This window comes from Ambystoma mexicanum, chromosome 7q, assembly GCF_040938575.1.
Source record: "Ambystoma mexicanum isolate Mex_15411 chromosome 7q, UKY_AmexF1_1, whole genome shotgun sequence".
NCBI lineage: Eukaryota > Metazoa > Chordata > Amphibia > Caudata > Ambystomatidae > Ambystoma > Ambystoma mexicanum.
Genome location: NC_090941.1, coordinates 718,403,186 through 718,429,976, shown reverse-complemented (window position 1 = coordinate 718,429,976; position 26,791 = coordinate 718,403,186). Strand labels below are relative to the sequence as shown.

Here is a 26,791-nt window from a genome sequence, read left to right as displayed (position 1 = left end):
GCCATTTATTGAATGCTGTGGCAGAAGATGGAGTGTCGGGGTCCTCCTCCTCCTCATTGTTGTCAACCAGGGTGTCCTGCTGGTCTGGAACAGGTGGAGGGGGGTACTGGGCGCCGCAGGCTGCAGTGTTGTGACCAGAGCCGGAGGCTGCTGTGGAGGCTGGGATGGAACCACTCGGGATGTAGGAGGCAGAGGAGCCGTAACTATGGGGGCTGACACGGGCAGCTGAGGCTGCACGGGTGCCTGAGGCGCTGGAGCCATAGGAGGAATGACTATAGGCGCAGGTGGCGGGAAGCGGTCTGGGGGGGGACATGTCCCTGATCACATCCCGAAAGATGGTTCCCATCTAAGGGGATCTCATAAGCTTGAGGAATTTCTCAAAAAAACCTGTCCTCAAGGCCGGTGGGGCATTAGGTGGTGCAGGAATAGGGTCCAGAGGTTGCTGAGGTCTGGGCGCACTCTGCCTTGCTGCCTGCGGGGTGTTTCCGCTCTGTTACGCTGAAGGATATGCTGTAGTCCACTTACCTGGCGAAGACCAGTCCCACCTGCTCCCCAAAAGGGGACGGTATCGGATGAGCGGCCATCTTCTCTGGTGCATCAGCCATTTTGTCAGACTGCATGCCACGTGCCTGGCGTGAGCTAGCGACCCCTCGGCCTGTGGGCCGGTAGCTGAAACAGCCTCGGTACTCTTGCTGGTGTTGGAACCTGAACGGTCCCTCCTGCTCTGACGTTTCCTTGAAAAGAAGTCGCCCTTGCGGAGTGCGGAGGAAAAAAGTGGCCCTACCTTGGGCCTTGACTTGTGCTTGACGAAGTCCTTCAAATCCACTGGAGGCGATCGTTCGAAGAGCTCCCTCCAACAAGCTAACCTGTTAGAGCGCGCGGTGTAAGCGCGTCACGCGCAGTGCAACCCTAACAGCCGTGATCGGGGCCAAGAGCATGGGGGTCGGACGTAGGGAAGAGCCCTTTGCAGGCTGGACACCTGCTGAAGCCCAAAGACGTCGACATGCGCCGGGGAAGAGTGTGGCACCAGAGGATAGAGTACCTGATTAAAGACACCAGACAGTATCTGGGGAAGAGTGCATGGAATTACAAGCCTGAAGCCGAACCCAGGAGCTCTGGTGAAAGCGGTCCACTCCCATCAACACAGAAAAGAGGACTGGGGAGTGGCACCGGTGGGCAGAGTCAGGGGACGCATGCTCCCAGGGCCATGCACCTCTAAATTTAAAGGGGAAGACTATTTTTCTTTTCTGGGGAAAAAGGTTCCGTCTCCCGTCCCTAGTGAGTGACTCCATACAGTATGGAGGAAAGGGGACGGGACGTAGGAGTACAAAGTATGCACTCCTATCCCACTGGTTAGTGGGTCTCCTGGTGAGTGTATGCGTGTGGCTGGTAATTGGGTGAGGGCTGTGATTGGCTCTCTTCCCGGGGACCACTATGGATACTTGGGGTTGGAGGGGAGGGTGTGATAGATTGACTAAGCCAAGTCTGTATTTGGCCCATCCACCGTTCGGATTTGACTTTTTCTCCCCCCTCATTTCTAAAGTTTGGTCTGTGCTGCAGTGAGCTCTTTGGTGTGTGTCTGTGTGTCCTTGTGTGTGTCCCCTTGTGTGTCCTTGTGTGGACTTCATCATGAAAAACACCCGGACAGGATAGTCCCCACAAGACAGGTTCCTACACATAGTCCCCACAAGGTAGGTAAAATGTGTGTGTGTTTTTACTATTGAGTGAGAACTGTGGCAGGTCGGAAGAAAGGCAGACTATTGTGTGACATGATTCAGGATGGTTTATTAAAATAAGCCTTATAAGGCTTAACTTTCCCTATCACTTTGGCGTGCCCTACCTATCCTATGACTAAGGTGCTTGTCGTTCAGTAGTGGAAGTCCAAATAATAGGCTTCTGTCTAAAACAGCCCTAGTTCACCCAGCCACTATATGAACTAATTTAGGTTTGGAGATTGACTCCCTTCTCCTTAGGATACTTCTAGTATCAGTCTATAAATCAATACGGGGGCCATAAATATCCTCTTGTTACTTATTTGATTAGTCTCTGTACTTTTTGTTAGGGAGAATTCTCATTCTATGGCTAATTTCCCTTATCTATAGAGTCCCCCAGCAGCTTTGCTGGATTTGAAGGGTTTGTTTCTTTTCTCCTGCCAAGAGTGAGACTCTTTTTCCCACTCTTAGGCATATTTGCTATGTGTGTTCTAGGCTATTTTTTGTGTTTAATGTCTGTGGGGTTTATCTTGCCCTCATAGGAACCATCTTTATACACATGTTACACAGCACCCTCCGTGCAGTAACACAGGGGTGTCCTAGGGACCCCCAAACATAGACTCCATACCCTGGGACTGACTACTGTCTTCCAGGGCATGTAAAGTCCCCATTGACTTTACTAGTCAATCTTTATGAACTAAACCAGTACAACCCATCTTGCTATGGAAGTACTTGAAAGGGTTAATAGTTTTTCCCTGGTGTTCATTTTTGAGAGGGTACGGTACTGTCCCTCTCTCAAAAGTTTCTGGCTGGTGGCAGTGGTTACTACCAAAAATATTCGACCGCAAATATTTCCCTATGGGATTTTCCCATTGTTCGAGGCTACCACAATTACTGACAGCCTCTAACATACCGGCGGTTTATTTTTATATTAACTTTACTCCGGTAGGTTTTATTTGCCAGCACTTGTATAAATTCTTTCTTGTGTCTTTCTCTAAGATCCTAACCCAGGTTGCGGATCCTTTGTTCGTCCTTTTGGCGGGCTTCTGCCAAGAAGCCATCCTTTCAGCGCCACTGAGTCTGGGGTGGACCCATTGTGTGGGAGGGGGAGTAGGCCCCCTGGACTGTTGCCTCATCAACCCAAGTCGCACTCTGCCCTGATAGGCTGGAGGGTCTCCCGCCAGGATGACTACTCCACTGTGTGAGTGACAGCTAGGCTGTATTAATGGGGATCTTTTTGCATAAAAGCAGGGTCCTGAGGACTGGAAGGACAAGACGTCGCCACTGGAACTAAGAAGCCGAAGAGGAGAGAAGCCAAAGACATCTGCAACGACTGAAACACCGGTGAAGCCCTGCTGCAGCGTCTCACCACTTTTCTTCACACGACGAGAGAAGATCTTCATCTGAAGGAGCCTTCTTCCCTTGAGCTGGTGGGGCCAACCAGTTTGCCAATCGCCTTCCAGGACCTGCCTTGGTCGAATCGCCAGTGCTCTGCACTCGGAGCCCGGATAACCAGGCACACGTTCACCATGGCCGCAATTTAAAAGAGCGTACCTTTTAATCCGTTTCGGCATCACCGCGGCTGGCTTCTTCCCTGGGCAGTGCAGTAACTCGAACCTTCCTCCACGACGAGAGCCTCTCTTCCTCTGCTGGACAACACGACCTGCAGGAACTGCCAGGAACCACCGCCACCGCAGGAGCCGCTTCCACTTTTTCAGGTACATTGTTCTGCCAGGCCTCCTGTTTTGCGGGTTATTGCTAAAGGTGTTTCAAATCCTTTACCTACCTCCTGGGTTGGCCACCCCTATCGACTAACATTGTCTTTCACTTTCTGTAACCACCTTTTCGAATCGTTTATCAAAGACTTGACTGCAGCTATAAGAAAGAGCACAGGCCTATTGACTCTGGCTAAATCTGTTAGAACTGCCTTCTCTAGATTGCTTCTCACCTAGAAATGTGTTGGTGCACTTAACTCTTATAACCACCTTTTCATTCCCTCTTTTTAAACTTGTGAAGTGCCATTTTGCTCAGTTTTCACCTCAGTATTATACATGCTAAAGTACTGCCTTGCCTAAACGTGTTCACAATCGTATTGGGAAGTGTTACTGGGTGCCTAAGAGTATATTCCTATATAACTTGTTCTTTCCCTCCCTTGTGAAAAATTGCTAGAGTGCCATTTGTGTTTGGTTTTTACTGTGCCATTTTGCTCAGTTTTCACTCTTGCTCAAACTTGTCTACAATTTAATCAGGGAGTTGTGTATACTTTTTTGACTGATTTTTAACTTGCTTTAATAACTGTGATTGATGTGTTGAACTAGAAGTGTGTAAAATAAATATATATACTGGAACGGTTACCAAAATCGCATCAATATAACTTTCCAATGGAGGTGAACGAGGGACTGAATCGCCTTCGAATTAAAGATCAGCATATCTGTCAGCTGAGTGATTGTCTAAAAGATGAGGTAACCACTCTTGCCGAAAAAGTAAATTATGCACCTCTTTTGATGCAATTTGGCTGCAAAGGATGAATAACAAATATCAAAAGCCAACAACAGAAAAAAATGTTTAGTGCTCAGGGAAATCAGCGAAAGAGACTAATGCACAAGAACATCAGACAATTAAAAAGGAAAGATAGCACAATCATCGATATAAAAGGAGCCATCAACTGCTGTAAAATGAAATATCGAAATTGGCTAAAATCCTTTAAAATAATTAGAGACCAGGAACGTGCAGAATTAATGCTTGGTCTTATCATTCAACGTTAATCCAGAGACAAATGGAAGATTTTAAACCCAAATGAAAACCAAGACTCAAGTCTGGCAAATGGAATTTCCATATTAATATAGGAAAATCATTTCAGAAAAGTCTTTGCAGACACATTGTCACACGTTAATTTAGAGCCTATGATATCAACAGAACCTTGGGACGTGTGCGAATCTAGAGCTAATATCATTTCATGAATAAAACAACTAAAGAACTCGCGTGTGCAGCAGGCCCTGATGGGCTCACGAACATAATGATAAAGGAGAAAATGGAGCTCTGGGCTGACTTCATTGTGGAACTATTCAAAGTAATTTCAGTAGCTAAGGCAATTCCTAGCTCTTGGAAGGCCGTAGTTATTGTGCCCATTTTCAAGAAGGGCAATAGGGACAATCCCGCCAACTATCGCCCTATTGCCCTCTTGGATATAATAGGCAAAATATTTGCCACCTGTTTTCAACTGAAACTTGCCACATGGGCGTCAACTAAGAACCGATTAGATAGCCGCCAACTGGCTTTACCAAAGATGTGGGAACTGAAGTTAATCTTCCCATAGTGAACATATTAAAGCACGAAACCATGATGCATAAGAAAAAAATATTTATTGCCTTCATAGATATGCGTCAAGCTTTTGACCGAATTAATCGCACAATATTATGGAGGATATTAACAGCATGGTCCTGTCCATCAACTTTACTTCAGCCACTTATGGCACTCCACAATGGAGCATCAATAAAGGTTTGCATTGACAATACTGGCACTTTGACGAACGAGGTTCAGACTTCCCAAGGAGTCAAACAAGGCTGCCTGTTAGCAGCGTTGCTGTTTAAGCTCTATATTGCTGACTTACCTGAGGCGCTAGACAACATCTGCAGTTTTCCTCCGAAATTGAATAAACAACCAATAAGTTATGCAATATATGCCGACGATATAGTCCTATTTGACCAAACTGAAATAGGTCTGCAATGGCTTTTACAGGCCGTGGTCTCATATTTACAAGCAAACGACCTTGAAATCAATGCCGGCAAATCGAAGATCATGTTGTTTGGCACAGCGCATAAACTATTGCATAAGAGCTTTGAATGGTCAGCCGCAGGTGAAAAGATTGACTCTGTACAAACGATACGATATTTGGGGGTCCTAATAAATAAATCGATCAGAGAACAGGCCTGGATTCTAGACTTGAAGCAGCTTATGTCAGCATTCACCTTACAAGGCAAACGGCTGCATAATGAATACAGCAAATTTACTCTGACCCCTATTATGACCTTATATCGTCAAAGTCATTCCAGCTCTGACATATGGGGCGGAGGCAGGCTTGAACATTGACACCGCATTTGGGCAACCCTGGAAGGCCAATTCTGGAGAGGAGTTTTGACGCAACCGATGTATGTGTCGATGGTGGCGATAAGGCATGAACTCGGCCTAGAGCCATTAGCCGGCCTGATTCAATGGAAATTTATCGCCCTCTTTCGCAAAATGAACCTGAACAGCGTCGCCCCAGCCTATGCAATACTGAAAGAATCTGGTGAACAACCATACGCAGCAATCTTAGCTATTTGGGCAACGAAAATCAAAAAGCTATTAGCAATCACTGACATTTCTTGGGCAACAGTACGAGAAACCCCACAGATTGCAAAAAAGAAGTTCAGAAGATGGCTTTGGATAAAAAAATAGCGAAATGCGCGAGGCTATGCCAACTTCGCTCAACCTGGGTTTAACATGTAATAATCTAGATAAGCTGCCCAAATATCTAGTAAGATTTCTGTCAAGACCTCATCGAAATAAATTTCTAAGACTACGACTTAACATCTACCAAACAAAAGAGATGATATACTTGAGACACCAAAAAGAAACAGATAACAGATGCAGGTTCTGTAAAAATGCAACAGAATTGCTTAAACATTTAATCACTGAATGCAGTGGCATGTCCACCCAGCCATCATTTTTTCTTCAGCACCTAACATCGACTTTCCAACAAACTGAAAATCTGTGGTATACATTAATAGCTGGAAATAATGTCAGATTAACCTGCTCTGTGGTGGATTTTCTTGAAAATATTTAAGAAGCTGAACCTTGCTAAAATGAACTTCAATTCGGAGGAATTTCAAAATTTCAAAACTTTTTTTTTTAAATGTAATCTATTGATGAAGCAACAAGTTCGCTATTTGGAGAAATTAATGAATCTGTTCATAACATTTTTTGTAATTAAAGTTGTGTAAATAACTAATTGTTACAATAAAAATAAAAAAATAAAAATATATATATTCTTTTTAATACAAAGCTTTGGTCAGTGTTTCCTTGTGTCATAGTATTGTACTTCTGTTGTGTAAACCCTGAATACTGCTCATCTCCATCTTGAGATCAGTTTGACTGCTTAGCCACAGCTACCAACTAAATCTTTGTGGTACAGACTGATACCAAAGGGGATTTATCGCATATACCGGTAGTCTTAATCTTCTGTAGTGTTCCCTAAGGGAACTGCACAGGATTCTGCCTAACACTTCTTCAATGGAGCTTGTCAATATCCTCCTTTCTGTACAGTGTTCTTTTAGGGTTTTCTTACGCGATATAGCCTCTTTATTGGGTTTCTCTTTGCATTCTAGGATTCCCTTATAGTCTTATATTATGTTGATTTATTCCGCGCAACGCAACCACCCAGGTGCAGTCTCCAGCCGCTATAATTATGTCTGACCTTGTATCTTTTGTACTGTCCTTGCCCTTTTCCAGGGGGTTATTACTGGCTTCCCAGTCGTATTTTTTAGCTTTTTAGTGGTTTGTTTGTCCCCATTAGCAGACTTTATGGTTAATTTAAACTCTTCGCTTCTTCCAGGGAACTGTGATCACTGGACTTTCGCTTTTTTTCTTCAGGCTCCCAATATCTTGTTCGTTCGGGTTCTAGGGCTTAATCTCACTTTGTTTTAAGATTAACCTACTTTCAAGATTAGTACCAAGATTATTTGGTTGTGCGATATACTGATTCCCCTCTCCACAACACCTGCGCCTCCCGTATGATATGATATGGCATTTGTAACGCGCCTATACACAAGTGTTTCAAGGCGTGACGAGGCAGGGAGGGGGGGGAAACAAGGGGAAGACAGACAATGATCCTACTAGGCCAGGTGTCATTCAGACCGCGCGTGCAGGGGCAGGGGGAAGGGAAAAAGTGCAAGTGCAAGTGCAAGGGGAAGGGGAGGGGGGGGAGTGCAGTACAAAGTAAGTAGAATAAAAATAAATAAATAGGGCCAGCTGGTGGCAAGTGCAGACAAGTGCTGGGAAGGGGGGGCTGTAGGGATACAGAGACAGTCCGCAGTGCAGGGGTTGCCAGGGAGGCAGTGCAAGTGGAGAGTGGCTGGGCCCAGGACCGAGGTCGGTGAGAGTAGCCCAGTTGCAGATTCAGTGCAGTTTCAGTGAAGAATTTAGCAGGGGAGAGGGAGAGAGAAAGCAGAAGCAAAGAGGAAGGTTTTGAGGTGCTTCCGGAACCGGAGATGGTTCTCCTCAAGTTTCAGGGAGGCAGGAAGGCTGTTCCAGAGGGAGGCCCCTGCCGCGGAGAGAGATCTACCCCCAGCTCGTTGCTTCGAGAAGCGGCTGACCCTGAGGGAGTTGGAGTTGGAGTCGGATGAGCGAAGGGCTCGGGAAGTAAGATATTTAGGAAGAGAGAGTTGAAGGTATTTAGGCCCCAGGTCCCAGAAGGCCTTGTGGACAATGCAGAGGGTTTTGAACTTAATCCTCACAGCCACTGGGAGCCAGTGTAGAGATTTCAGTCCTGGAGAGATACGGTCCCTGGGCTTGAGGCCAAGTCTTTTCTGGATGAGTTGCAGAGGGCGGAGAGTGGAGGCAGGCAGATTAAGAGAGAGGCTGTTACAGTAGTCCAGCTTCGAGAGAACCAGGGATCAGGAGACAGTGAGCTTCTGGGGGAAGGAGAGGAAGGGAACAATACCTCTGAGGAGGTGCAGCTGGTAGTGTGACTTCTTAGAGACATCAGATATGAGGAGAGAAGGAGAGTGTGGAGTCGAAGATGACCCTGAGGTTTTTTGCCTTGCAGGTAGGCACAGGAAGAGGGCCAAGAGAGGCTGGCCAGAGAGCTGCAGGGAAGGAGGGAGTGGGTGTGCCGATGAGTAGAAAAAAATGAGCTGGGTATCGTCCGCATAGCACTGAAAGTTGGAGCAGAGAGCGGCGATGCGGTGGGCAAGGAGTGCCAGATACTGGTTGAACAGCCAGTGAGAGAGATTAGATCCCTGGGGAACACCACAGGTGGAGAAAAAGATGTCAGAGAGGAAGGACCCAATTTGGACCTGGGAGGGTCGATTGGAAAGGAAAGGGGTAAGCCACGCCAGAGCCTGACCAGTGATACCCAGGTTATCACGGAGACGGTTGAGCAGGATGGCATGGTTGACGGTGTCAAAGGCAGAAGAGAGATCGAGCAGAATAAGAACACAGAGTGTTGGAGTCGAGGTTCAAGAGCAGGTCCTCACGGATGTTCAGGAGAGCAGTTTCCGTGCTTCTGGCCGCTCTGAAGCCAGATGGATGGTCATGAAGACTACCAACAGTTTCAGCTTGGAGGTTAAGCTGGGAGATGGCCAGTTTTTCCAGGAGCTTGCCCAGGAAGGAAGTGATGGAGATTGGCCGATAGTTAGCCGGGCAGGAGGGGTCGGAGGAGGGTTTCTTAAGAAGAGGGTGCACAAGGGAGTGCTTAAGGGGGGGATGGGAAGACTCCAGAGGCGAAGGAGTGGTTGCAAAAGTCAGCCAGGGCAGAAGCCAGGGAGTCGATGTGGTCCTTGATAGTTTTGGAGGATCAGGGGTGAACCTGTCTAGACAAGACTTTCATAGATCAGACTTGTCTGGAAACCTCGTCAGCAGAAAAAAGGGGAAAGGCAGAGAAGGAGGGAGGAGGGGTGGCTGCAGAAGGGCAGAGGAAGTGCCGGGAAGAGAGGGAGGGAGGGAGGTGATGGGAGGAGAGTGAGGACAGGATGTCCTGAGTTTTAGAGATGAAGTGAGAGGCCAGTGCAGTGCAGAGGGCCTGGGAGGGGACAGGAGAGGTAGAGACTGCAGCAGGGTTGGCAAGCTCCTTGCAGATTTTAAAGAGTTAAGCCGAGCTGTTAGATGCCGCAGAGATGCGGGCTTGGATAAGGGCTCTCTTCTTGGTGAGAACGGAGAGACGGTATTGCCTTTGGAGCAGGCGGCAGGCCAGTTTGTCAGAGGATGAACATGAAGCACGCCATTTCCTCTCTGCCACCCTGCACTTGCGTTTTAGGGTGACGAGATCCGAGTCATACCAGGAGTTACATTTGGCTTTGGGCTTCAGGCGGATTCTCATGACAGGGACAAGGATATCAAGAGTATCAGATACAGCAGAGTGGAGCATGGAGTGGGCTGTGTCAGGGTGGGAGTCAGCCGAAGGGGCGGGGGCGAGAAGGTGGCAGTGAAAGCCTCAACTGACAGGCGCTTCATGGGTCGGAAGACCGGGAAGGTGGGTGGCAATGATGAGGGTGGCTTTGTCTGTGGGGTGGGGTAGGGAGGGTGAGGTGGGAGGATAGGAGCAAGTGATCACTCCAGGAGAGAGGAGTGGAGAGAGGGACGGAGAGGGGAAGGTCAGAAGAGATCAGAGCATCAAGAGTGTGCCCTGCAGAATGAGTAGGCCCAGACGGGAGAATAGAGAGTGAGAGAGAGTCGCAGAGGTCACGAAAGAGTCCAGTGGGGGGACAGGAGGCATCCAGGTGGATGTTGAAGTCACCAAGAAAGAGGAGTTGAGTGGTTGAGGACAGGAGTGAGGAGGAGAGGTCAGCCCACTCAGAGGAAGGAGGAAATTGGACCAGGTGGCCGATAGATAGTAGCCACGGTAAGGGAATGGCTAGGAAAGAGAGAGTCGGCAGACAAGACATTCAAAAGAGGAGTAGGTCTGCGTAGGAGTGACAGTGGCAGGAATCCACTCAGGAATACCTTCTCGGATGGGGTACGTCTTCCGGAGTACAGTTCCTCCGACCTTTGTGCTTGGGTTCAGTTACTGGTGCCTTTCCTTCTCTCGCATCGGCTTTCACACTGCGTCACCTCTCTGCATGATTTTTCGTTTCTTCGCTGTTCCGCGGTGCTTGGTTAGGACAACAGGTCTCCTGGCATTTCACATACGCTACGGTATCTGCGAACTTCGTTTGACCAGCGGTCTTCCACGGGTCCGCGACTGTGTACTCGGCACCACCTCTTTTTGTGCCGTTGCCAGTCTGGTTTCTGTTCACTGCACTTTGAGCGAGCGTGAAACTGATTGGATCTCTGATCCCTCATCTTTGTTTCTCTCCTCCCTTTCGTCCTCCCGACCCCACCTTCTTCCCTCCTCTATTTCTCCCCTCTTCTTACAAACTGGTTTCAGATATTTCAGAGCATCCCATGTAAGACATTTGTACAGGTTTAGGGAGTTCTTCATGGAAATCCTTGTTCCCCTAGGAAGGGTATTGTGGAGCAGGCTCGCGCCTCTAGCCTCACCAGGGGGTTGGGGGGGGGGGGGTTATAGGGGGAGAATTCCTTAGTTTCGTCACTGAAACAATGTCCCCCTAGCTTATCTAGGAGTATTCTATGTCTCGGGAGGATAGCTCAGGGGCAACACGCTTGCCTTGGAAGCAAGACAACAGAGCAATACACGTTCGAACCCCAGGTCCGCGCTTAGAAACCTCTGGGTATTAAGCGCATTATAAATAACCCATTTTATCATATTGACGTGCATGTAGGGTTTTAGTAATCCGTTATCCCTGGTGGGATTATCCCTTGTCGGCGGAAATGTCATTGGAACTGTCCTTCCTGCACTGAAGTCTCAAATTTGCCACATTGTATCAGCCATTCTGCTGAGCTTACTGCAGATCCCATGAACCGAGTTTTTTGATATGCCAAGGGATTGGTAACAGTATCTAAACAACTGCGACTACCAATGCATGCGTGGAAACAATCTCCGTAAAAATTAAAGCTTCTTTTATCAGTGTTAAAAATGTGGGTCTGCTCTAGAGCTCTTGAAGCTCTGTGTTGGGAAAGGGGTGCACTAAATTTACTCTGCAAGATCTTGGAAGGTATTTGGGTAGGATCAGAGCTGTCGGCGTGGATTTTTCTACTACACATACTGCCCCTGATCCCAACGTTTACTGGTTCAAGGTGACAACTTGCCATCAGGGTCACTACCTTGTTTGTTCTCAGGGCCTTGCAGGGGCCGTCATCACAAACTCAATGACAAAGCCACATCAGAAGTCATGAGTTTAAGTCAATAATGTGAAGTTTCTTTTACTATTTTGTTATATTGAGTAGCTGTTCTGAGGAAAATGCATGTAACGTGAGATTACTTGTTCTTCTAGTGATGTAACATTTGAACTTATTTTTCAGAGACATCACAACCATGAAGGGTACCATTGTTGCTCAAGTTGATTCCAGTGAATCCTTTCAAGAGTTCTGCAGCACATCTTGCTTGTCACTCTATGAAGATAAACAGAATTCTGCAAAGAACTTGAACAAGTCAAGATGCACAATCTGTGGAAAATTAACTGAGGTATGCTCACAAAACAATATTTTACTCTCCAGAATGGTTCCTTGCGCGTGTTCGCTGCATGGCTTTCTGTTTGAGGTTCTGTTTTTCCATATATCCCTCGGTTTACATTTTGAGGTTCACTATTTTATGCATTCAAAGGAGACCTCTATTATATGATTCTTTAACTACCCCGGCCCACTGGTTTAATAGATATTATTTGGATCTCTGTATCCAGACTTGTATCACAAGTGTTTCATTGGTCTCTTATTCTAAACCTTCATGCGTGCATGGCAGAGGGACCCTCCCAGTTGCTTCCTGGCTGGGTCCCCCACCGCAATGACTATTAACCCATCTCTTTTCCTATGCGTATGATTTAGAATTATTTCTAGAATTGGTAGCGCGCACACCCGTCTACTACACTATCAGGCCAGTAACAGTGGAGAGCATGTGAGTCAGAGAGACTGGAGGTTGGAGCCAAAGCTCTATAAAGGGCAGAGCCTGTGCCAAGAGTTAATTTGCAGTGGGTACAGTAGGAAGCAAAATGTCAGAGGAGAAACTGAAGAGGCTGTGTCAAGGAGGAGTTGGAGGGCTGGCAGAGAGTAGATCAGGAGGCTGGGGAAGAGATGAACTCAAAGGCCTGAAGGACACCCGGGGAGGCGGTAGTATTTGGAGAATAGAGGTGGAGAAAAGCAGTTGTAGAGGAGCTTGGTGATCACAAGAAGGATGTTCTAAACCATTAGGAGGAAGATGGATACAGTAAAGAGGGTTTTGGAAACAGCTGAAGAAGATTGGTCACAGTGAGGAAGAGAATGGGAAATAGCAGGAAACATTTGGTGGTGGTACATAGGCATTTGAGAAACACGTAGTAGAAAATGACTTTACTTTTTATACCGAAATAGAATACACAGTAACAAGACAAACAAAATATGATTGTGAATAAATAAAAATATGTCCATGGGAACTAAAATAGAAAACAGTCAAGCATGTCAAGGCTTGTTACGTAAAAATTGTTTATAAAGAGTATATAATATGATGTGCAGAAGTAGTGTCTTGATGACGCAGTACATCGGACTCCTGCATATGTAACAGAAAAATTCTGTTTGTTGTAACAGACAAATGTATGGTCTGCCATAAGCCACAGCTCTTTACAGTGAGTAAAATCGTTATCACTGAATGGACATCTTTTTTTTTTTTTAAACAATTTTTATTGGTTTTTCAAACAAACAATACAAACCAAACATGCAGTGCATTGTCAACAATCCAATTGTACATTTTGTTATTCTGAACACTGCTCCCCTTATCCCGCCCCCCCCCATTCCGATCCTATTACTTCCCACCTTCCACTCTTGTATCTCGTGGTAGGGTCTCCCCTTCCATGGGTTCTGCCTGGTCTTGTATTGACCCAAACAATTCCGCTATTAATAATTTCCAAGCCATCAGAGACTGTCTCCTCCTCCTCTGCGCTGTTCGCTTCTTGCCATACCATAGTTTCTGCCTCCGCCCATTTCTGCAAGTCTTTCCACCACACCTCCACTCTTCGTTTGTGGCATGTCTTCCACCCCATAGCAATTCTCCTCTTTGCAAGCACATTTGCTAGGTTTTTTAGTTTATTCACATGCTTGAGTTTCTACGATCTAGGGAACCCCCCCAACAAACAAGCCCATACTGTATCCACCACAATCTTAACCCCCTTCTCCGCTAGTTTTTGTGCCACTTCGCTCCAGAAGCTCTCAATGACCGGGCATGACCAAAACATGTGCACCATACCAGCTTCCTCCTCATCCCATTTAGGGCATGCTTGCCATTCTGCATTTGCACACCTAGATATCCTCTGGGGTGTCATATACTCTCTATTTGTGATATACAGTTGTATCTGTTTTAATCTCGCATTCCTCGACACCTTCTTATGGTACCCCTTAACTCGTTCCCACATCCCATCTTCCATCGGGGCTCCTACTTAGGCTTCCCAGTCCTGTCTCAATTGTGTTACCTCCTTCCCAACCTTAGACATTATCATCTCATAAATTCTGGATATCTCGTGTCCTCCCTCTGTTATATCGTATATTGTATCTATGGTGGCAGCTGGTTCTTCGTCCAATACTATTTCGGGCCATGTTTTCTTAATTCTCTGCACCATTCTATGATACGTAATATATTGGCTTGTGTAACCCAGTTTCGTCCCCCAGCACTTCAAAATCTACACCCCAACTGGTTCCCAGTGATTCCTAATGATCATCCTTAGCTGCTTATTTCCCCCGGTTAGTGCAACTAATGGTATCTGTGGGGAACATGGGGATGGGCTCTCCATCATCTGGCATGCCCTACGCCACATCTTCCACCCAAGTACCATCATCTTGGGGCGCCCTTCCATTTCTATCTCTGGCAACCACATCATCTCTTTCAAATAGAATAGGGCGCAATCTTGTCCAGACAGCCTGAATTCGGAGGTCACCTCATCCGAAAGCCAATTGGCGACATATTGCAGTTGGCTGGCTACATAATAGACCTCATAATTAGGCAATTTTATTCCCCCTTTCTCATAAAAGTTCTGTAGCTTCCATAGTGCCACTCTATTTCGCGTGCCATGCCACAGGAACTCCCTACACATGCTGTTTAGTTTAATAAAAAACTTCTTGGGTATCAAATGTGGTATATTCACAAAGTGCAGGAGCCTGGGTAGGACCACCATCTTTAGCATCGCTCTCTGCCCCATCATTGCCAAGGGCAACTTCTCCCAGAATCTCATGCATTTTTCAATTTTTTTTTAACAGCCACCTCCGTGTTGTGCCTATGCTCCTCTTCCGTTGTGTGGTATACATCTATTCCTAAGTAACGGAATGTGTTAATCGCCCATGGTACTTGTAACACCGGTAGCTGTTACTTCAGGATCCCTCTATATCCTCCCAGTGGAAACATGCTGGACTTCTGGGGGTTCACCGCTATACTAGACAATCCTTCATATCTCTCAATTACTTCTAAAATGTACTGAAGATTTTCTTCCGGATGCCGTCCGCATATAAGGAGATCAGATGTCATTCCCCTCCTATCTCAATGCCTATGATGTCATATTGTTGCCTCAAGTATATTGCTAGGGGTTCGAGAGCCAATATATAGAGCATTGGAGACCACGGACATCCTTCTCTAGTACCTCTCTGAAGCTGCCATCTTTCCGATATCACTGCTCCCTTCTTAACCCTAGCCAGCGGGTCACTGTACAGCATTTTTGCCCAGCATATGTATCCAGGCCCCATCCCATAGCTCGCCAGAGACACCAACAACCATGGCCACCTGACCAAATCAAAGGCTTTTATCGTGTCCAAAGATACAATTGCCATTTCACCCTTGTTCTCATCCCCAAACTCAATGACCCGTTGGAGTCGCCTATGATTGTGGGATAGATTCCTATTCGGGACATAGCCGGTCTGATCAGGGTGTATTAATTTAACAATAACCCGTTTCAGTCCATTTGCTAAAACCGCCGTCAATATCTTGCTTCAACATCGACAGGGGTCTGTAAGAACCACAGCTATACCCTGGCTTGAGAGGTTTGGGAAGCGGTATTATAATCGCTTCTCTAAGTAACTCTGGCAGTCTTCCTAGTTCGAATGCTTCATTCAGCATTTCTAGCAATGGGGGAAGCACCTCTTTTTTATAGACTTAACAAAATTCACTAGGGTGTCCATCTGCTCCAGGGGCAACTGTCTCACCACCTCTGCCAACTCCTCCAATGCAATCGGTGCATCTAACTCCTCTTTCCTCTGCGCTTATCCTTGGCAGACCTATGTCCTCCAATGTTTCCAATATCGTCTCGCGGCTACTCTCCCCATCATCTCCATATAGTTGCCTATAATAGTTTGCAAACTCCTGATTCACTCACTCCTGAGTATCCGCTACGCTACCATCTCGCCTAGTTATTGTCCTAATCGTGGGTCTAGAGGTTTCGCTTTTATATAACCACGCCAAAAGTCTTCCTGGTTTATCCCCTCCCGCGTGCTGCCTCTATATATTTCTTGTAGTTTAGGTTGCATAGTCTCTCCCAATGTACCGCACATTTCTGCTGCAGCCCGAGTATCTGTTCCATTTCCTCCTTGGTGATATTTTCTCCTCTCATTGCCTTCTCCAGCTCCTCCTGTCTCCCTTAGCTCCGCCAAAATCCCCTTTTGCAGACCCTTCGGTTTTGCTATGGCCACCCCCCGCATCACAACCGTAAAAGCTTCCCAAAGCGTGCCCGCCGAGTCTACGCTGCGGTATTCGTCTCAAAATAGGCCATAATCTCCTCCCTAAAAAAGGATCTTTAAATGTTTTCGCTCTGAGGCACCACGTCGGGATCCATGCTCTCGGGGGGGGCAGTATTGTCATCCAAGGATCAAGGGCGAGTGGTCCGATAGGACTCTCGCTTTATATTCTATTTGTGTAACTTCTATTATCACCTCTGGTGTAGCGAAAACATAGTCCAGCCTCGTATGCAACCGCTGCAGGGCGGAATAATGCAAATATTGGCTTTCCTGAGGGTGTCTCATCCTCCACACATCTCCTAGCCCAAAGTCATCTAGCAAGGTCTGCAACTCTCTAGCAGCTGGGGCGGGTCTGTCCATTTTCCCGTCCGATCTATCTACCCTAGGGTCTAGTACACAGTTGGAAGTCCCCGCCCCCTCCCCAAATTACTGCACTCCCCATGCACCTGCTAAGATCAGTACATATCGTTCTAAAGTACTCTGCTGTGTTCTCATTCGGGGCATACGTGTTTACAATGCTTATCTCCCTATTTTCCACTAACCCCCTCAGTATGACCATCCTCCCATCCTTTTCGACTATCTCCTGTAACCTCTGAAAAGGGACATGCGGCGCCACCCATATAAGCACTCCCCTAGCAATGGCAGAGTATGACGAACCCACCACCACCGCCCCCTTCCATTTCTTAGCAATGGTCTTATCCCACGTTAGGTGGGTCTCCTGCAGCAAAGCAATATCTATCTTTTACCTACCCAGGTACAACATGACCTTGTTCCTCTTTAAATAGCTATTAAGGCCCCTAACATTCCAGGTAACTACCTTAAGGTCCCCCATGGCTTGTTAGAATTCCCCTCCTCCCCCCATCAGTGCAGGACAGCTCCAGGTTCCAACTCGGACTATATAGGCTTGTTTCCCACTTTAAACTCCCCTTAACTAAAAACACATCGAACTCCCCAACCTCCCTCCCACCCACCTCCCTACCCATCCCCAACATCACCCACCCCCCCCCCCCACTGTTGCCTAGCTCCATCCCTGGATCTCAGGCACCCCGCATCTTTCTGGCAATAGCCTGTACTCGCAGCTCAGCAGGGTGAGGTCGCCCTAGTGGCTCTCCTACTACTATTATTACTACTCGGGGGGGGGGGGGGGGGGGCAGGGTGTCTTCGGCCTGCCGCTCCAATCCACTACAATTCGCCCACGCATTGCTAATCAATTTAAATATGTAACCGGCATTCTATATTCCAGTCCATTAAGTTCAACAATCCCAAGGATATCACGGCCCAATATCAGCATTGCCCCGCCGCACCCCTTCATCATTATCTATATCTTAGTCTCTACCGGGGTGCCCCGCTATGTGTCACTTCAATGTACATAACCTCCCCATCACTTATGGTGTTCCTCCTGGGCCTGGTCCAAATCTTGTTCCGGGCAGCCTTGAAGATCCAGCCATGTTGCTGCTTTCTCTGGGGTGTCAAAGAAGAACATTCTCCAGCATGGGTCTGGCATGGATTCACATGCTCATGAATATTCCCCGTCGTCGGGCTGGGAATCCTCGGTAAAGAAAAAATCAGTATCCGTTTCGTTTCTGATCTGTCTTTCTTAGTAGTAACCAATCACTGATCTCTGGGTCATACTGCCCCCAACCAATGACTGCCCTCTCCCTAAGCCCCGCCTCTGGAAGCCATCCTCAGATTTTTACTGCACGCTCAAGTGTTGGGAGTCCTCGTGTTTAGCTCTCAAGTTTTTTTACTGCGTTTTCACATTTTTCTGGAGAATTTATCATTTTCGGTTTAATTGAGCCTCAAGCTCCACCTTTTCTACTTTCCGATAACGGGGACCCGTTTCGGTATTCTTCTACGCCCCTCAAGGGTGAAGTTTTCGTCGTGTGTACACTTCTTGGAGGATTGCGGAAGATCTGCGGCCTACCTCAACGGACATGGCCCAGAACAAGGGGAGCTCGACGCCCGGATCCAAGCTCTTCTGGAACTGCCCTGGATGCGGATTATATAACGTTTTCAAGGATGGCAAGCATTTGCGATGTCTCTACTGCCTCCATGGGGACAAGACGCACGTGGAGAAGGACTGTGCGTTCTGCAAGAACCTTTCGGAACGGACCAAACAAGATCGTCGTTCCCGCCTCGCCACCTGGCTGGAGAAGGGCACAGCAAGTGAGAAGGTGAAGAGGTCTGAGCGGGCTTCTAAGTCCTTTGAGGGCGCCCCGTCGACGGGGGCCAACAGAAGCCCAAGCACCGCGAGTCCGCGGGCTCCGGAAGCACCGAAAGGTCGGGCTCTTCGGTTGCCAAGCAGGGCGTTACTTCCCCGGCACGTTCGACCTCGAGCCAGCGCTCTGGTTCAGGGGACGAGGAAGTCCGAGAACCCAGGTAGGCCGCTGGAGCGGACCCGGTCGATCTCGAAGGGGGAGCGAGGCGCTGATCCCCCCCCCCCCCCACCAAGGCGAAGGCCCAGGACGCACCTAAGGTGGTGAGGGCTCTGATCCACCCGGCTAAGGCCTCTACCGAAGTGGTCGCTGAGACTACGCCAATGGAAACGGCCTCTGGGCCCAGAGTATGCCTGCTGGCGCGGAGGGAATCCTCTTTCCAGCCCATCGCTAAGACCCCCGTGAAGCCCCCGGCTGAAAGAGGGGCAGGGGGCCGGCGGCCTTTACAGACTCGGAATCAGCCTCTGAGGAGGAACTGTTGGAGACCGAGAAGGGCCTCAACGAAAAGTCCATAGGCCTCAACGAGAGGTTCATAAACCTCAACGAGAGGTTCGAGAAGGTTTGATCCCAGGGGACGGTCCCTGCTGACGTGATCGAAGATAGCAACGACGAACAGGGCCCAGTGGAGCGGTCATCCCGTCCGTCGCAGCCATTGCCCGAGCCCCAGGATAGCTCGGCGGCCATTTTGTTGGCAATCCAATCCTTATGTACCGAGAGAAGTACGAGATTACCACGCACCCCGACGGAGGAGTCAGAACCAGGCCCGTCGTGAAGCCCTCCGAACAAGCGGAGGAGAGTCCACCCCGCTCCGCCCTTCGTGCCTGCGAGACCGGTGGACCCCTCATCCCCCTCGCCGAGAGAGGATACGGCGACGGGCACGGGCGATGCCGGCGGCGACGACACAGCGGACATCCCGTCGTCACCACCCCCCCCCAACCCCGTGGGCGTGGTAACGCCATGATAACCAGGGCATCTGAGCTCTTCAAGCTCTGCCCTGAAGAACAGAAAAAGGAGGGGTTTCTGTACCAATGACGAGAGGCTAAGAGGAAGACGGTCCTCGCGGTGCCTTTACTCGACGACATCTGGGACGAGGGGCTTGCTGTCCTCAAGAACCCTGCCATGGCACCCACCAAGAGGGACGGGTACGAGAAGAAGTACAGAGTCCCCGATGCCGCCCCCATGTGCCACAGAGCCCAGCCCACGCCGGACTCGATCATCTCGGCTGTGGCTAAGAAGAACCCAGCGGGCATGGCGGCTTCCACTTCCCCGCCGGACAGCGAGGGCAAGAAGTTGGACTCTATGGGACGACGAGTCATCTCGTCGGCAGCAACGACGATTAAGGCGGCCAATGCCTTAGCGATTGTGGTCTTCTACGACAGGGAGCTCTGGTTCAAGAATTCTGCAGGAGGGCGAGGTGGCGTCGGATCATGCCATAACGGTGGCGACGGACATTGCTGATACCGGATTTCGCCATCTGGGCAACGAAGTTTGCCTCAGACGACGAGGATGGCTCAAGGCGACAGACTTTCGCCAGGACATCCAGACCAGAGTGTTGGACATGCCGTTCGACGGCAACAACCTCTTTGGTAAGGCGGTGGATGAGTCTCTACAGGCCATCAAGACCGACTCGGAGACGGCCCGGGCCCTTGGGGTGCTTCAGCAGCGACGGCCCTTTCGGAGCCCCGGAGGCAGACAGGGTGCCTCCAAAGGATCCAGCGGTGGCTCCTCCATTTACCGCCAGGCGGCCCGCTCCTCTTCCCAGGAGGCCTACAGAGGTAGCGACAAGCAGGGGGGTTCCCGCCATCGTCGCCAAGGCGGCAAGGCCGCTTCCAAGCAAGACTGACCCGGCAGGGTTGTCGGGCCCCCATCGAAGCACCCTGGTGGGAGGCCGGCTGACTAAGTTCGTCAGAGTGTGGGAGTCCATCTCCACCGATCGTTGGGTGCTGGACACCCTGGGTAACGGACACTCGCTGGAATTCCAAAAGTGCCCTCGCATTACTCCCGTGGCCAGGAAGGAGAATCCCGTCCCTCAACTGCTGTTGGAAGTAAATGAGATGCTCAAGAAAGGTGCCATCGAGCTCGTCCCCTGGAGGCTCCGGGGCGCCGGAGTGTACTCAAGGTACTTCCTCGTCAGAAAGAAGACAGGAGGTTGGCGCTCCATCCTGGACCTGCGTTGGTTAAACAAATACATCAAGGCGCAGAAATTCAGGATGGTCACCCTCCAGCACGTGCTGGGACAGCTGGAGGAAGGCGACTTTGTTTCGTCGTTGGACCTGGAGGATGCTTACTTCCACATCCCCATTCTAAAAAGGCACAGGGAGTTCCTCAGGTTCGTGGTTCAGGCACGCCACTACCAATTCAGAGCCCTACCGTTTGGATTAAAGTCGGCACCCAGGGTTTTCACCAAGTGCCTCGCACCAGTGGCGGCTGCGCCTCAGGGGATCCACGTCTACCCCTACCTGGACGACTGGCTAATCCGGGCAAGGTCAAGGGAACTCGCCGTCGATCATACGGCGAGGACCGTCGGGTTGCTCATGGAGCTGGGGTTCGCCATCAACTACCCCAAATCCCACCTGGTTCCATCCCAAGTGCACTATTTTTGGGGGCGAAGCTCGATACAGTGGAGCAATTGGCCTCCCCATCAGAGGAGAGGACCAAGACCATCCTGGGCAAGGTGCGGCGCCTGTTAGCCACGGACGTGGCCAGGGTGAGGTCCATCAAGTCCCTTCTCGGGATGATGTCCTCATGCATCTACCTTGTACCCCTTTGCAGACTTCGGATGCGTCCGCTGCAGGAGTTCCTCGACGCCCGCTGGTTTCAGGCGAGGGGCTGCTTCGAGGACAGGATCCCCTCTTGACGAGTTCCGTCGGGCGATCCTATGGTGGGGCACCCGGGCTCAACTCACGACGGGCATGGACTTTCAAACCCCAGCGTTTCAGGAGACGGTGACTACGGACGCCTCTCTGGAGGGTTGGGGGGGGGGGGGCACACCGGAGATCTCCACGCAAGAGGCCTTTGGCTCCCGGAGGAGAGGTCTCTTCACATCAACATCTTGGAGCTCCGAGCGGTGTTCTGGGCCCTCAAATCATTCCTCCCGTCCCTCAAGGACAAAGCGGTGAGGATCTTCACCGACAACACCACCACGATGTTCTACATACAGAAGCAGGGGGGCACCAGATCCCCAGCCCTATCCAAGGAGGCCCAGGATCTGTGGCACTGGGCCGTCCCCCAGGGGATGTTTCTGGTTCCCTTCCACCTGGCAGGAATAAAAAACACCATCGCCGACTCACTCAGCAGGGAGCTGCGCTCGTGCCACAAGTGGGAACTGCGCCAGGATCAAGTGGATCGACTCTTCCAACGATGGGGCAAACCCCAGATCAACCTGTTCGCGACGGTGACGAACTCCAAGTGCCAGAGGTTCGCCAGCAGGTTCCCACAGCCGAGGAGCATGGGCGATGCTTTCTCGTTCCCTTGGGATGGCCTGTTTCTATACTCGTTCCCTCCATTGCCGTTGCTGCTCCGCCTCATCAATCAGCTCAAGAAGTCCAGGTGCATGGCCGAGGCAGGTCTGGTTCCCGGTCCTTCTGGACTTGTGAACGTCCCCGCCAGTCAGGCTGCCGACGGACGCGGATCTTCTCTCCAGAGAAGGAGGCGCCATTCTCCACCACGACCCACAGTCGCTGAACTTGCAGGCCTGGCTCCTGCAGCACTAGAGTTTGGAGGATATGATATCCCGGCTGATTGCAGAGAGGTTCTTGCAAAGGCCAGGGCGTCCTCAACTCTCAAGTGGTCATAAATGGAAGAGGTTCTCTGTCTGCTGCCGTGCACAGAAGACTAACCCACTGCGAATTATGGCCCCTCAAGTGCTGCTGTACCTGCTGTTGCTGGCCAAGGCTGGACTGGCTCATGCCTCCATAAAAATACATCTGGCTGCCATCTCCCGATATACCAGGACGACGGGACGGGAGTCCTTGTGGTCCCATCGCCTGGTGAAGGAATTTATGAAGGGACTATTCCGATCATTTCTGCCGGTGAAGGCTCCTGCCCCGGTGTGGGAGCTTAATGTGGTGCTGACCAGGCTCATGGGGGCCCCATTCGAGCCTATGCATTCGGTGCCTTTGAAGTTCCTGTCATGGAAGACCGCGTTCCTCGTGGCCATCACCTCCGCACGACGAGTGGGAGAGATTCAGGCCCTATCTTGCAAGCCTCCATACTTGACTTTTCATGACACGAGTGTGGTGCTGAGGACGCACCCGTCCTTCATGCCCAAGGTGGCGTCGGACTTCCACCTCAACGAGCCCTTGGTGTTACCAGTTTTCTCTCTGTCGCCTTCGACGCTGGCCGAGAGGACTTTGCACTCGCTGGATGTAGCTAGAGCGCTGAATTTCTACGTGGACCGCACAAAGAGTTTTCGGAAGACGTCACAACTGTTTGTGAACTTTGGGTCTGTGAATCAAGGGAAGGCTCTCTCTAAGACTTCCATTTCCAGATGGCTCTCCGGCTGCATCATGCATTGTCACCGGTGGGCAAACCGACCGCTGCCAGGCCGTCAGAGCCCTTTCGACCAGAGCGATCGCTGCTTCCACGGCGTTCCTGTCTGGTGTGCCCCTGCTGGACATCTGCAGGGCTGCTACGTGCAGGTCGACGCACACCTTCACAAGATTCTACTGCGTCGATCGGGACTCCAGGGAAGAGTCAAGAGTCGGCCAAGCAGTGCTTCACAACCTGTTCGCTTAAGGTGAGCCTGGTGAGGAGGTAAGAGATGCTTAATGTTGAGTTGTTGTATTGCTTAATGCTTTTGCCACCTCCCGTGGTTGTGCATGTGTATACTGCTATGTATTCTTTTATTCATGAGCATGTGAATCCATGCCAGACCCCATGCTGGAGAAGGAACAAGTTACTTACCTGTAACTGTTGTTCTCCAGCATGGGTCTGGCATGGATTCACATGCGAACCCTCCTGCCTACCCCTCTGCGGCTCTTCACTTGGTCATACTGCCACTTGGCTTGCTACCAAATCTGAAGATGGCTGCCAGAGGCGGGGCTTAGGGAAAGGGCAGTCATTGGCTGGGGGCATTATGACCCAGAGATCAATGATTGGTTACTACTAAGAAAGACAGATCAGAAACGAAACTGATACTGATTTTTCTTTACCGAGGATTCCCAGCCTGACGACAGGGAATATTCATGAGCATGTGAATCCATGCCAGACCCATGTTGGAGAACAGTTACAGGTAAGTAACTTGTTCCTTCTGCTTTTGTGCAACACTTTCAGTTTCATAGGATACAGAAGCATGTATTTGATCCCTGCTGTGCGTAGCCTTCTCTTAACAGCCACATAGCTATACCATTGCCTCTGGACCAGCATTGTATAATCCGGATACGCTGTGATGGTGGATGAAGCGCTTTCAATCGTTCCCCCTTTCCAGAAGTACTCCAAGATCTTCTTGCGATCTTTATAGTTCAATATCTTCGCAATTATCGCGCGGGGAGGGGCCCCAGACCTCGGCTGTCTCATGAGGGCGCTATGCGCTCTCTCCACTGTGAATCCCTGAAGAGTTTGTCAGCCCCTATTCCTTGTAGAATAATATTCTCCACATAATCCGTAGGTTCCTGGCCTTCTTCTCCCTCCAGCAATCTGACCACGCGGATCTTATTCCTTCTCGCCCTCCCTTCAGCTTCCTCTGCACTGTTCTCCAGGTTAGCCTCCTGTTGCTTTAATATGTGGACCTCCTTTGCATTGCTGATGCTAGTATTAGTGTTAGTTTTGACTGCACCCTCCAGGCTACTTGTTCTATCTGCCAACGCCCTGACATCCTGTCGCAGCAGGGTGACATTGGTGCCCAGTGTCTATTTTAGCCTCTAGGGAGGTTCGCAGGTCTGCCATTGCCATTCCCCAAGAGTCCCTCAATTCTGTTATGGCAGCCAATATCTGGTGGTTTTCAGTCGCCGGTGTGCTCTCCACGGGTGCGGCCGCTCCCTTCTGCTACAACGCTGCCGGAGAGTGCTGCCATCTGGTGAACACCTCCATCGTGGGCTGTTTGCTCTTGCCTTTGGCTCCTCTCCCCGTCATCCCACGATCTTGGTTATCCGCCTCCGGTCCCTTGGTCCTTGGCGTAGCAGATCTGCTCAGTTAATCTACTGTGCCACCCTTGCGCCACTCCCAGGCAGGCGGCTCTGTGAGTGAAGTTGTCTCAAGTGGATTGCGTCCTCCCATGTATCTAATATCCGTAGTGTTGTGGCACACCTCGCTTCTATTAGTTGCACCACTGTGGTAGCCAGTGCTTTAAGCTTCCGTCCTCTTGGTCATGGTCTACCATCCCCCAGAGCATGGGTTCATCTGCGGTGTCCGTGTCCCCTCCAACAGACTCCTTCATTCAATATATGCTACCATCATTTTGCTGCTCAAGATGGGCCAGGTGCAGTTTCCGGGCACTGTCTTATGCGTGCAGTGCAGCAGGCTTGCATGTCCTCCTTGTGTATATACGCCTTACATTGCCCCAGGTCAGCGCCTCCACTCGTGCTTCAGCATCCAGGGGAATCACCTGGGTGCTCCCTTCTTGCTAGTTAGTCACTCTGGGGCAGTGCTGCACCCTCCGGACCACAGGGCTTTCAATGTGCCTGGCCTCCATTATTAGCATGTAGCTTTAGATGTGCCGCGCACCACCCTTCCCTGTTTTATTGCCCTTTGTTCATGGGGGGCTGCGATTTCCTTTTCCCCAGACCGGCGGCAGTGTTTTCTTTAATTTGCGGGGCTCAGGCAATCTGCAACGTTAGGCCCGAGCCGGCTCCCTCGCTCGGCTCGGATCCCTCACTGCATCAGCAACAATGTATATTCCTTCCCAACTCCCGCTTGTCAGCTGTTCGCATCTACAGCTGAGGCGCCTCGTGCCGACCGCACTGGGTTCGCCAGCACCCCGCGAAGCGCTGATCATCCCCGACACCTCCTCGCAGCTGTCACACAGGGCACTCCGACCCCCTGGATGCCGGTCTCAGGCACCCCGGCTCCGCGGGCGTCCTGTCCACGGCGCCGAGCGCTCGCAATAATACACTGTATGCTATGGCGTGAGCCCAGCTCAACGAGCTGCCGTCTCCGAGCGCTCCGGTCTGCTCTGCCAGCCTCCGCAGCCTGACGCTCAGGTCCAAGTGGGAGCTTCCCCTCTGCTGGGCACAAATCCTTTGTTGGCCGCCATTTTGTGTCCCAACTGCGAAGCTCGGCCACCGTCCGAAAAGCTTATTATTCCAGATTTGCTCGCTCCGATTGCTGAATAATTTCTAGTCTGTGCAGGGCTCACATTTCGACATCCTTGCTTCTATTTGGGTGCCATGGGTCATTTTTCTGCATGCGATCTTTGGATCAATGTTGGATCTTTAGGAGCAGCTCATCGGACACGACCTACTCCATGGCCAGTTAGCCACGCTGCTACTTCTATTGTGGACGTAATAGTGAAATGTTTATAACATTCTTCAACCTCATGATAAAGTGTACACAACTGATGCCCTGCTCTTTTATGCCATCTGTAGGTGGTAACAATGGGTAATAGATTAAACCTAAATCTTGTTAACCACCTCTTCCTTCTAATATCTGATGACCAATGTAATTTTTGATTGGACCATATGTAAACATAGAGATCTATAACCTATTAAGATATGCAAGCTGCACTATTGTGGCTTAATTCTTTTATTTCTTCCCAACAGCCAAAATGTTCAGTTTTCCGACATAAATGGGGAAAATGTTTACTTTACATGTATGAACTATAATGATCGGTGAACTGCTGTAAAACTGAAGAAGCCCTGTCAATTAACTTAATGTGGAACCTGAGTTCTGCCATTATAACCCGAACATCCAACTGTAAACTGCAGAATTCTATCTTTAGCAAATGTGTGTATAGATCATAAAGAAAAGGAGTCCCACACATCCAGCCATCTTTGGCATAGCCTTTTAGTCTCCGCAAATGCCTTTGTACTTTCACCGCTCAAAATAAAAGGTCTATTAGTAGTGGTGTCGAAGTGTAGTAAACGTAGTCATTAAATTATCTGTAGTAGAACGTTGTAATCTGCATGAACTGGCTTTTATGTGCTTCAATTTACTGTTTCAAATGCTGAGGATAAATCTTTGAAGGCTTAGTAAATGGTGTTTCGGAATAAAGGTATTTGGCAATTAAGATACAAGTTGATTACTTATTCTCTTGTATCTGGCCCTTTGCTAAAACTTGCTTTGCACATACAAAAGATGTTATTTTCTAAAGCCGGTCTGACAACCTCAGATAAATTACATTGATGAAAAGTTTGGATGTGGTTCTAACAATATTGTTCTGTGGAAGCTTTGGGATTTGTTCTCCTTTTTATATTATAAATATAAAGGGGT

General features: G+C 49.6%; 1 protein-coding gene across 5 annotated transcripts in view; it reads left to right on the top strand.

Annotated features, from left to right (window-relative positions):
- Positions 1-26,791, top strand: part of ZMYM2 (zinc finger MYM-type containing 2) — a 2,192,903-nt gene that overhangs the window by 262,699 nt on the left and 1,903,413 nt on the right. For all 5 annotated transcript variants that reach the window (XM_069640238.1, XM_069640242.1, XM_069640239.1 and 2 more), the window contains one exon: positions 11,832-11,994. In XM_069640238.1, coding sequence (XP_069496339.1) covers positions 11,832-11,994 — 163 coding nt within the window. The remainder of the gene's footprint in view (positions 1-11,831; positions 11,995-26,791) is intronic.